Source organism: Antedon mediterranea, chromosome 4, assembly GCF_964355755.1.
Source record: "Antedon mediterranea chromosome 4, ecAntMedi1.1, whole genome shotgun sequence".
NCBI classification, from domain to species: Eukaryota; Metazoa; Echinodermata; class Crinoidea; order Comatulida; family Antedonidae; genus Antedon; species Antedon mediterranea.
Genome location: NC_092673.1, coordinates 22,509,473 through 22,521,984, shown reverse-complemented (window position 1 = coordinate 22,521,984; position 12,512 = coordinate 22,509,473). Strand labels below are relative to the sequence as shown.

Below are 12,512 nucleotides of genomic sequence, written 5' to 3'. Positions count from 1 at the left end.
CCGTCATAATAATACTAAATTAAATGTTGTCTATTTTAAAATGTCAAATTGTCTGGAAGTCTAAGGTTTTTGGTTACAAATATGGAATAAGCTACCAACTGAGATTAAATATTTCGCATCAATTGCTTCATTATTTAAAGCTAGATATTGATCTCATTTGTTTTTTTAACCTGATCGTGTAATCCTGTATAAAGATGTTGTTAAATAAATAAAAATAAATAAGAGGTGAATAACTTTACTAACTACGACATTACTTATTTAACGTTTGATTTTACCCATATTCATTATCAAATGAAATATGTTCAACATTTACATTTATCGACATGTAATTGTATAATTCCTTTCATATGTAAGTCTATGATAATAGAAAATTCTTGATCGAAGCGATGCACTTTAATAATCTTCTCTACAAGCGGTGCACTATTTTCATAATAATGGTAATTTAGTGGCTTTCCATTCTGGTCAGTGCTGAACGGCCAAAATCCATAAAGATTTACTTTATCACACATCGTCAATGCTGAACTAAGCCAATATGCACCTATAAACAATTACATAAATATTTTACAGTTCGCATGCAATAAAATTTGTTTGAAATAGGCCTACTATTTTACGGGTTTTTTTTTCAATTCAAAACAGTCAATCAATATAAATATTACAAGAGACAGGAAGAAAAGCAAAATATCTGGAGCTCAACAATAGAAACTTTGCAACAATTACAAAATCATTCCGTCCTCAAAGTTTAGTTATTTTACGCGACAAGAGCCGTTTTGCACAAATGCTGTCGTCGTGTGGCCACACATTACTATACTGTTTGTGTTTTGGCTGCCAATGCCATATCTAATAGACTTGATTGTTGAACTTACTTAGAGTTCAGTTTAAAACAAATCACATAAAAAAACACTAACCAGTTGATGCATATGAAGCATTAAGGCCTCGATTAGACAAGAACTTGCTCATCGCATACCAGTGTGTTGGATGGCCTAATAATAGTATCTTTAGCTTCATGTCACTTCTTCTGATAGTACGCATGGCCAGCTTGGTGTACTCAAAACTCTTTAGGGAGGTGAATCCAGAAATCCATAAGTAACTTTGATATTGCTTAATATAAGCGATAAACTTTGATTTATCTTTCTTGTTTTGTAGTTCATTATACCTAAATTAATATAAAAAGATTTATGATGTTTTTGAAAATAAAAAGAGGCTGAGGAATAGGCCCTACAGCACAAACTGAACCAACTAACGAACTAATAAGGTCTATAAATACTACCCAATTTTCAATGCAGCGCATTCTTCTTTTATCATACGGCAGGCCCGGGTACACTATCTGTAGGCCCCTGTGATTTAACTTTCACTGCTTATTCGATTTTGATTTCCTTTATATGGGTGACGTTTATAACACTAACAACAGCATATGTTTTAAATTGTTCATGTAAGACTACAAAAACAAGGTGCATTTTCTTTTTCTAGTGGAAACCACGCTTAAAAGCGTGCATGTAAATATCTGACTTACTGTAAACTTATTTGTGATGGGTTAATAGTTACTAAATTCGTGTGAGAACCCACATCTTTCGTAAAACCGTTTAAATGCGGCGTATTAAATCTATAGAAATAAAATATTGCATTTAAAAAAAGTATTAATATGTACAGTCGTGTTAGCAATTATGAGTGTACTGTCAATTACCGTACAAAACAGTGATGACATTTTACTGCGCAAAGTTGTGTAGTAAACGGCCATTCACATTGCAACGTTGTGGTAACAACGGTAGTTGCAGTGAAGTACGTTTCTCCGTCTATAAAGCTGGTTTTATTTTGTAACAATGTTAAGATTGGTTCCCACTAGGACTCGACGCAAGGAGGAACGTAGAGGCAACGCAAGCGACATTTCTTGTAAATGGTCAAAATACAGTTGCGTTGCGCTTTCTTGCGTTGCGTCCAACAAACTTTTTATTACAAGAATATTAAAAAAACATTTATCTTCCTCTGCGATTTTAGGTTTACCTTACAATGAAATCCGCGGAGTCTATTTGAGAACCACAGCAGCTGCCGTTGAGGATACCACTACTGCCAACTACACTGCACGTCTTAAACTGCCTTTCACTATATTGGTGTGTCTGTGTGAAGAAGAATGAGTTTCTTTATAAGTTTCAATTTAATTTTCCATCAACTTCAAGTAGGCCATGTCTGACAAGTTAAATAGATATCATATTTGTTGTCAGATCTATAGCACATGTGTACACAAATGTATTTGGTTATGTTTTATGCTCGTATGTTGTCAATTGCGAATTTATTTCTCAGGACACATCACCCACACAACTTCTAAGGATCCAGCACTACATACTTACAGCTGGCAAATTCTTGTAAATGTCACCAGGTAAAATAACTGTTTTATTTGAGTTGATAATTCGGACTTTACGGTTTTTAGATACAGTTGTCTTTGTTACGAATTGAAAAGATAACAACTTCTTTGATAAACTATCACTGCAACAACAATAATAATTAAAAATAATATCAAATTAACTAAATAAGATCAAAATCAATATGGTACCTTTTCATTCAATAACATAGGCTATAACACAAAAATAAAGGAAAGGGAGTCTCAGAAGAATGGCTTATAAATGTAGAAACTCTCTGTTAAGCTCTTAAAAATGTGATGTGCCCATGTGGACATGCTGATGTCATATCACTGTCGTATTTGGGAAAATTACTACCATATTTGAGCATATCACACATTTTTGTCAAACTAGTTTGATAGTGTAGACAGAGTCTTACATAAACAACTTGTCTCTATTTGCTTTATTTGGCGTCCATGGCTTCTGGAGTAGTTTGACTACCTTCTCCAGCGGAAACCGATTTTCATTTGTCATAAGGAAGGTGTCATTGGTTACATTTTTTTTCTGGAACAAGCTGCTGTTATACCACTTTACGACTTCATTTTGAGACGGAGAATGGTGATTGAGTCTGTAAGAAAATTCTGTAGTTTATTCTCAGGGTTGAACTATACCCACCAAAATCTTACAGGCCTAAACAAATACCGGTTCTCAAACCGACTTAGTGTTACTAATTAGTCTTGCTAAAAGGGTACTACAGCATGGGCGAAATCTAAATTGGTCTAGTTTTCGGGTCACATAAACATTCTAAAACGGTTGGGATTGCGTGACATTTCTAAATAAAAAAATCATTAATTTTGCTACAAATTCGCATGTGAAAAATATGTAATCTTATCTCCGTGGGAGATGAGAAAAAAATGCATGTACCTACAAGATAATTCCCAAAAATGTTGGAAACTTTCTAGTGTGTCTTGTTTGCATTCCCTAAACCAATTAGATTGGTTTTAATTTTGTCTGTGTGTATTATTTAGCCCGTCTGGGTGAGGTATTCTATCTCTGACGTGGCAGTTACTTGTTATACATTACTCACATGTCACATTTACAATTCATGTAACGGCTTTCTTCCACGGGATGCTCTTCCTTTGTCAATAAATAATAAGACGTCGTAAGCACGTGTACTGTCACAGATGCAAGAAGTGCTATCAGCATTCGTCCTTTACTCATGCTAGTAGAACATAGTCTAGTTATAAACAATTTTGAAATGCGCTGCTTTCTACATTCATAGAGGCCTAAATATGCAGCAAGTAGACAATTGATATCTAAAAAGCTTGCTTTGAAAAATATATATTCACGGCTCGCAGAATCACCTTTCCGACTCTAAAGAATTCATTACTCAATAAAATGACTATAAGTAATAAATAAAAATGATTTGCCTACTGTTCATGAGCAGGTATTTCTATAGATAATCCGAAAACTTACTTAACAAATGAGCAGCACTGAATGGATAGGCCTATACTAATGTAAAAATACACTGCACCTGCTTCAGTGCAAACTTTGATCCTCCTTGAATGTTGTTAAGTAGTTCGATACTGTAATTGATTAACTGAACAGTAAACATGAAACATTCGATAAATTAAGTCATGTCTATAAGCGATCCGGACCCACTTAGCATTTTATGATGAGGATTCAAATAGTTGAGCAGACCAAACAAAATGTATCAAACAAGATAATCTAAGTACACTCGGCAGATTTCAGTGGAAGTGTAAAAGTGTCCACCACCTCAGTCCTACGTGCACCATGGTTGAAGAAATATGATTTTTAAAATAATATTTATTGCTATTTAGAACTTAATATTCAGGCCTAATTTGCTTTCAAAAATTGTTGAGTGGTGGACAGATCATAATCATTTTTTAGATCCATGAATTGGGCCAGATCTTAATAATTTTTAGATTTATTATCAGAATAGGTTTTTCAAATAAAATGAAGGATAAATTATTTTGAAAGATATTGTAAAAGTTTTGGTGATATTGAACTACTTTGAAGGTTTTAGGCTATACACAACATTTTTTAACAGAATTAAGAAATAAAGAAGAATAATAATAAAGATTCCATACAATAACAATACAATTGTTATACAATAACAATACAATAATTATGATATGTGATCATTTTATTCTAAATGACCACAGCTATATTAAAAACCAAATTCAAGTTTCATAATTCAAAAGTTCGGTAGTTATACACTTTGCACGCGCGCATATTTATTATTGACAAGTTTGACGTTTGGTGTCGCTCTCTCATTTCCGCCTTGAAAAAAACATCAACATTAAAATCAAAAAGGGAGTGAGAGTATCTGTAGGCCTAGAATTTATATGATGTTTTATCCTTGATTATTTGTAAAATTGGTTTACAAAGATAGTAAAATTATCAGGTATATATAGAATGATTTTTACAGCTTTTGTGTTTTTGAGAACTTTAGTGCAGTGCATTTGCTGCTAAATTTTTGGGCTAGGCTAGGCCTAGCCTCTAGACTAGCCTAGCTAGCTAGTTTGCTAGGCTCACCACCTGAATGAAGTTGGTGCACCATCGTGGGGCCGAAAGGTCTGAGGTCTGTATTAATCGAAAAGGCAAACTATTGCCTAGAGTAAGCAACCTAGTAGCCTGGAGTGAAATCAGTCAACCGTTAAGCGAGAATATGGGGGAGAGTTCTGTATTTTAAGATGGAATATTGATGCCTAGAGGCTAGCAGGTCCTACTAGGCCTAGGCCTAGCTAGTACTACTAGCTAGGCCTAGGCCTATTGTTAAATGTTTTTTAAATGTTATGGTTTTTATAAAATAAATCCACTAACTAGCTAAGCTAGGCCTAGCTTGCTTGCTTGCATATTTTTGGGTCTCATATGACAATGATTATGCAATTAATTACTACTAACTATACATGGGGAGAATAAATGGGTGCAGGTCAACTCGGCCCTAAACCGTCTCGGCCAAAGTCAAGTCGGCCCCACGTCAAGTCGGCCCCAAGTCAAGTCGGCCCCAAGTCAAGTCGGCCCCAAGTCAAGTCGGCCTCAAGTCAACTCGGCCTCAAGTCAATTCGGCCTCACGTCAACTCGGCCTCAAGTCAACTCGGCCTAAAGTCAACTCGGCCAAAAACTAATCCGTCAACTCGGCCTTTAAAAAGTATGGAATGCAAAAAGTGCTAATATAGTAGTTCATTTATTACAATGGCATGTACGGTTAGGCCTATATAATAGACGAAATAAAACGGAAATTTCAATGTAAATTATAACACACTGGCTGATCGTTTTTCGTTTAATTGATAGGTAATTTTTATTTATATTGTTGGTTGGTTTGTCTCAGTAAGAACCCTCAGTAATGTGTTTGTTAGATCTATTTTGAGGATGTTCCCAGAAATAATCGCAAATATTCTTAGAAGGCCTATATATTATATAGATATTATTAGATTAATACAGTAAAATAAAAATGGGTTTTTTTTGTATATATTCTCTCTCAAATTATTAGCAATATGTCACGGTCAAAGTGAATAACTATAGGCCTAATGTGACATTAAAATGGTATATTACAGTAACAAAATCTTTTCACACATTTATTGACGATGTCAATCAAACTACCGAAGAGATTATGGAAACAAATTCGGAATGTTCTGTCATGTTAAATTTCTATTGCAATTGTGCGCTATTCAAATTGTTTTTATTACTTTTGTTATTTGATTATAATGGAGAATCCAATGAATACATTTATGGGAAATTAATCTAAAACACACTGAAGAAATCATCATGAATAAATGGTGTATTTTTATTTTGTCAAGCATAAAAACTAATCTAAAACACACTGAAGAAATCATCATGAAAAAATGGCGTATTTTTATTTTGTCAAGCAAAAACTAAAACATATTGTTTGATTCCAAAACAACGGAATTCCTAAACAACATAATATTGCCTTTGCATTCTCATCTGTTTTTTAACACCCACCGCGCCCTGTATTGTTCAATAAAATTGATCACCTAAAGGGGCATTCCCACCGTCCGTACCTGTTCCGTTTCGCGGACGGCGCCGTTTTTTCAACGTGACGTGCGCCCGTTCACCGTTCCGTTTTAAACATTCACACCTGTTCCGTTTTGTGACGTGACGTTAAAATAGCAGCCGTTTCTGGATGATCATCGGATGATAGTGAGGAAGAAATTTTTCTTTTTAGTTTAATTAAAGATGATATTACAAAACGGGACACAAGATTCCCGATGATAGTATAACAACACACACCATGACAAATTCCATGAATCCATAATTAAATACAATAAAATCACAATAACTTCCCTATGGACTGTTATGGAAGCAAATTTCTCTCTTCCCATGGTGTACTGTATTAATTATGAATAATTATGAAGTACTAAACGAAATGAAAATAAAAATGTCATACAAAAAAAACCGTAAGGCCTATTTGAAAATAATGCACATTCATGTCTGGGGTGTGTGTGCATGTAACCTATACCCATAATGCTTATGCAATTTGTTTTCTTGCCTTTTGATTTGTTTTGATTTTAATGTCATTTTATTCTTTTTATATTGATGTATATACAGTTGTAGACCGAAGTATATTGTTTAAATATTATTTTTTTAAATGTCTTCTTCGACAGATTCCTGTATACAAAATGTGAAGAAATATTTGTTTGTTTCAAACAATATAAATAAATACTACCTATCAATTAATATTATATAATCATTTATATTGAATTTTACGTTGTATTTCGTCTATTATGTAGGCATAACCGTACTATATTCTGCCATTATAATATTAACTACTATATTAGCACTTTTTGCGTTTCATAGTTTTTAGAGGCCGAGTTGCCGGATTAGTTTTTGGCCGAGTTGACTTGAGGCCGAGTTGACGTGGGGCCGAGTTGATGTGGGGCCGAGGTGACGTGGGGCCGAGTTGACTTGGGGCCGACTTGACGTGGGGCCGACTTGACTTTGGCCGAGACGGTTTAGGGCCGAGTTGGATCGAAACCGAATAAATACATGGCACATTAAGTTATACCTAAAATATTTTTTAGATCAATAAATGGAAGAGACTGTGAGTAGAAGTTCGACTGATTCCTTTGCTCCAAGTGAAGAATTCGAAGTAGTATCACCAGGTGACCGATCACCAAACTCACAAAGCGTTTCCAGTAGTGGAACACAAGAAGGACTAAAGATTGCTGGTAACGGCAACATGGATGACTTGACCGAAAACCTAGCAGAGGTACTCAAAGACCAAGCCCAATCATCCGGAGAAGAAACGGCAACTACAGAAGAGAGTAAAGCAGCTATAGAGGATGGTAGTTTAAAGACAAATGAAAACGCAATTAAAGATGAAGACAAAGTTCAAGATAAAAACGAAGACTCAGAGCATATACAACGTAATCAATCGTTTGATAATCCAGCGGCCAAAGTGGACCAAATAGGTGATAAAAACGTTGCTGCTAGTGAGGAGAGAAAAGATAGGCCGAATGATGATGTTGATAATGTCTTCAAGATTCGTATGAACTCTTCAAGTGACAGGCCTCAGTTCCAGCCAGGTATGATTACATGTAATGATGATGTTTGGTTACCTCAGGTGGTGGATACTAACACTTACAGTTGTTGTGAGTAAATGTTTGTTGTTAACACTGTTCCGCAACAGATAGCCATTTAATTAACTGTACGGTGTACCTCTAACAAATTTCAAGGGAGTACAGTTAGAATTAGAAACGTGAAAATCTTTCTATCATGACACAATTTTGCTACCTTATAAAATATTGTCAATAGGGTTTTATCCCATATGTTGCGGAATAAGGTTTAAGTCATGTTTTTAATCATACGCACACTGCATGTTCAAGTTCTTTGTTCATTCCATGCATTATCATCATATTATCAGTATCTAATGTGTATTAATTGATACTTTTTTATACATTATAATTTGTGCAGTAAAAATAATCATAAACAATTAATAATAATAGTCTGAATATTCATGCCAAAAGAGAGATCAAATAATTAATCTAAAGGGAATGATTAAAATATCCTACTGAATATTCATTACATTATTACATCAAGCATTAATCTTGGGAATTATTAAAATACCCTACTGAATATTCATTACATTATTACATCAAGCTAATTATCTTGGGAATTATTAAAATACCCTACTAAATATTCATTAAATTTTTACATCAAGCTAATTATCTTGGGAATTATTAAAATACCCTACTAAATATTCATTAAATTATTACATCAAGCTAATTATCTTGGGAATTATTAAAATACCCTACTAAATATTCATTACATTATTACATCAAGCATTAATCTTGGGAATTATTAAAATACCCTACTAAATATTCATTAAATTTTTATATCAGGCTAATTATCGTGGGAATTATTAAAATATACTACTGAATATTCATTGAATTATTACATCAAGCATTAATCTTGGGAATCATTAACAATCCTAACTGAATATTCATTAAATTAAAATATACTACTGAATATTCATTTAATTATTAGATCAAGTTATTAATCTTGGGAATTATTAACATATCCTAACTGAATATTCATTAAATTAAAATATACTACAGAATATTCACTTAATTATTAGATCAAGCTATTAATCTTAGGAATTATTTTTAAAATGCCCTTCTGAATATTCATTAAATTAAGATCAATCTACTAATCTTGGGAATTATTAAAATATCCTATTGAAAATTCATTAAATTATTAGATCAGGCTACTTATCTTGGGTATTATTAAAATACCTTATTGAATATTCATTAAATTATTTGATCAATCTATAATCCTATGAGAATATTCATTAAATTATTGGATTAAGCAAATTCTTATTTCGTGGCTGAGTCATTCTACTTGAATTTTAGATTAGCCTACTGTAATTCATGTACAGTAAATAACATAAATTAATGAAAAGAATATTTTTATAATTTATAGATTTACTCCCAAGATAATTACTAGACTAAACTCATTTAAATTTTAAACAGAAATAGGATGATTAGCCCAATCATTCAGATTATAAGTGTGTATTTTATGAATCTTTATGTATGTCATTTAATACTTCAAAGTGGTCCACACAAGTGGAAAGAAAATATTGATTGTACCATAAAACCTTGTTTTTTAGGACTCTTGTGTGGAATCTTTTCGAAATGGGCTTCGTTTCGAGATGCCCAGTTGAATTTTAAACAATTTGACGTTCTAAATGACTAATAATAAATCTGATTTAATTGTTTACACTTGACACAAAATAGATAAAAGGATTGGATTAATGGATTTATGCAGTTATTCAAAGGGATTAGTTCCATTGCAAGTTCAGCATATCTTCTGTTTAATTGGCCGTGTATGAATGTGTCCGATATCAGTAGATTCATACAGTTATTTTAATAATGTAATAATTAAGCCAATATTTTCATATTATTAATAATATAATATATAAGAAAACCTGAGTTTTTTTAAATTTTATTTATTTTTATTTATTCGACTTCTCACTAACTCAGTTAGTGAAGGATCTGGACCAACAGGTGGTAAACACCTCTAAAACGGTCCAGTCCCAATTTGCACAGTGGAGTTGTTTAACTTTGTAGATAAAGTTACTGTCTGTTTTTAAAATTCATCTTTTTTTTATCATCACACACTGATAACACTTGCAGCAGAAAATGTATGTTTTGTATGAAAACTGCTTATAGTATATTTGGTTATTCAGCAGAAACAATCTTGTTTTTAAACTTTTTATATCAGAAAATCTCAAAGAAATTAAATGTAAAACCCACCCCTTTTTGCTCAAATAAATTAATTGTGCTTTGATTAGAGTTCCTTTAGTTCAGATTACAAGTTCTAAATCGGATTAATTTAAGATGGTGGTACCAATAGTAATTACAGTACATGCAAACAAATCATTTGTCTTAAAAGACTTCTTAAGATCTAAAAGTGAAACATTTTTAATTGTCAATAGAAAGTAAATATAAAGTTTACATTGTTTACAAATTTCAAGGAAATATGATGATAATAATATTAAGATTTTAAAATACTGTACAGGTATATAATTTAAAACTGGCAACAAAATTATTAATATTAGAAAAACAGTAAAATGCAATCTCATCTTTATCCGGACATTTTTACCACTGAAATGAATCATTAGGATGAAATGATTATAATAATTATTATCCGCTAACAATAACATACAAGCCAAAGGGCCAAACCTTTTAAGCGTGGTTCCCACTAGCGACGCAGCGCAAGGACGTAACGCAACGCAAGTGAATTGACCAATCACAAACGATGACTTATTCGCTTGTGATTGCTAACTGTCTATAACTTTGCTTGTCATTGGTTAAAACGTTTGCGTTTACGTCCTTGCGTTACGTTCTAGTGGGAACCATGCTTTAGCATGACTATTAGTACATGATAAATATTTTGTAACATTCAAGATGCAGAGAAGAGGGCAATGAGACACTTGATTCATTAACAGTTTTGCTGGATTCTAGAACAAAACGATGATCAATGACATAATATGTGTAGGCCTAAGGTCCTTGATCATCACAAATAAAGCGTTTCCCTAATAAACAATTTAGGTCCCTTAAAGAATGGTTATGCCTTGAACTGTAAAAGCCTGCTTCTGTAAAAGCCTGCTTCTGTAAAAGCCTGCTTCTCTAAAACTAAAAGCCCGCTTCTGTAAAAAGCATCCAAGTTTCTGGGTGTTGACTGTATTTCATCAGTAGAGATATTTTGCTGTTCTTATCTATAGTAAGCGTTAACTACACTGACACAGTTTATATTTTAAACTCCAAACAAAATACTGGTTTTCTAATTAGTCGTTTTTAGTACAGATGTAAATATCATCAAACCACAGGAACATGTTGACTTTAAAGACATTTAAACGACACAAACATCTGATTAAATTTTGTTGACTATTATAAAATGGAACTGTTTACAAAATCCTACTGTATTGTTAGTTTCCAGAAACAAACAATAATAGGTAAAAATTAAACACATAATATATTTTGAACCAGATGAACTTATTTAATAAATAGCATTACAATTATTTTATAAGTCTGAATTACTGTATAAATACATGGCAAATTAGACGCACAAAACTTTTGCTGTGAAAATGCTGTGTTGCAAACAAGTACTATAATATAGCATAATAACCCTATTGTACTTAACAGAAAATCTGTTAAAGTACTTTTTATTTGAATAGTAAACATTAATTAACACAGTCTTGTTCGTTGAGTATTTACTTTAAAGCTCAGGTACAGGCATGAATTTTAAATATAATATTTGGTTAATTGTACATAAATCAAATATTTGTAACAGAAATCAAGACAAAAAAACATGAATTTCCCTTAATATGGCCAAATACAAAATTTTGCAAAATTCTTCCATAAAAACCATAAAGACCTTTTTTCAGTTGTTAGGTAGTTAACCTAATGTAATAACATGTCTTGTGACTCCCTAGAAGGTGAAAAAAGATGGTGGATATACTGTACGGTGGATAATTTTTGCTATAGCATGAAAATATAAATTTGAAGTTGAATAAAAATTCCAGAAATGTAATATTCAAGTTTTATTACCTATACTTAGTCATCTGATAAAATTTTTTACCACACTGTTTATTTTTCGTAGCTTTTTAAAATGCCTCTCTATTTACAAAATTTGTGTACAAAAGAATGGAGATTTTACTGTGTAATTTTAACTATCCCCCCACTGATAAGAAAATGCTTATTTTCAACAAGCTCGTGTAACACAAATAAAATCCCAAAAATTATGAAACATAGGGGAAACTATAGATCGATAATTATTGGAATGTATGATCAATAGAAATTTTTTGCCCGTACCTAGCCTTTAAAACGTTTGAAATACTTCGTTAACTGATGATACTCAACGTATTAAATGAATACATTTTGAATACGCCAATTTGAATTATCGTGAATCAAGTATAGGACTGTGACACGTTTTAAAAGTCACTGAAGATTTTTTTTCCCAACAGCCCAATTCCTTGCTTCATCTTACTGATTCTATTGTATTATGGTCTTTTTATGTCTATTAAATGTTGGTAATTGTTTATCTATTAAGTGTATGTAAAAGTTAATGGTTAGCTCAGTAGAATTGAATTGAAATATTTTATTTATACTGGGCGACCTCTTCAGTCAAAGACAG

General features: G+C 32.4%; 2 protein-coding genes and 1 long non-coding RNA gene across 4 annotated transcripts in view; 1 reads left to right on the top strand and 2 right to left on the bottom strand.

Annotated features, from left to right (window-relative positions):
• Positions 1 to 302: 302 nt before the first annotated feature.
• LOC140047703 (alpha-N-acetylneuraminide alpha-2,8-sialyltransferase-like) lies at positions 303 to 1,302 on the bottom strand. Its single transcript, XM_072092741.1, has 3 exons — positions 1,268 to 1,302; positions 906 to 1,153; positions 303 to 538 (listed from the first exon to the last, which is right to left on the bottom strand). The coding sequence occupies exons 1-3, from the start codon at positions 1,300 to 1,302 to the stop codon at positions 303 to 305; spliced, it is 519 nt and encodes a 172-aa protein (XP_071948842.1).
• A 709-nt stretch (positions 1,303 to 2,011) lies between these two features.
• On the bottom strand, positions 2,012 to 3,464 carry LOC140047481 (uncharacterized). The gene is made up of 3 exons (XR_011844959.1): positions 3,418 to 3,464; positions 2,770 to 2,958; positions 2,012 to 2,111 (listed from the first exon to the last, which is right to left on the bottom strand). It is a non-coding gene; the product is annotated as an uncharacterized lncRNA (long non-coding RNA).
• A 1,023-nt stretch (positions 3,465 to 4,487) lies between these two features.
• The window catches only part of LOC140046939 (rab GTPase-activating protein 1-like), a 49,880-nt gene continuing 41,855 nt past the window's right edge, over positions 4,488 to 12,512 (top strand). Inside the window, exons 1-2 of one of the 2 annotated variants that reach the window (XM_072091704.1) lie at positions 4,488 to 4,758; positions 7,397 to 7,966. In XM_072091704.1, coding sequence (XP_071947805.1) covers positions 7,405 to 7,966 — 562 coding nt within the window. In that variant the 5' untranslated portion in view covers positions 4,488 to 4,758; positions 7,397 to 7,404. The remainder of the gene's footprint in view (positions 4,759 to 7,396; positions 7,967 to 12,512) is intronic. The other variant, XM_072091705.1, reaches the window with a different exon arrangement.

Bases quoted from the DNA above. Each gene is read 5' to 3' on its own strand.
- LOC140047703 (XM_072092741.1), bottom strand. From the start codon at position 1,302: ATGATAAAAGAAGAATGCGCTGCATTGAAAATTGG. The intron at 1,154-1,267 runs GTAGTATTTATA...ATATTAATTTAG, and splicing joins TGCGCTGCATTGAAAATTGG to GTATAATGAACTACAAAACA. The intron at 539-905 runs GTTAGTGTTTTT...AATTGTTTATAG, and splicing joins TGCTTCATATGCATCAACTG to GTGCATATTGGCTTAGTTCA.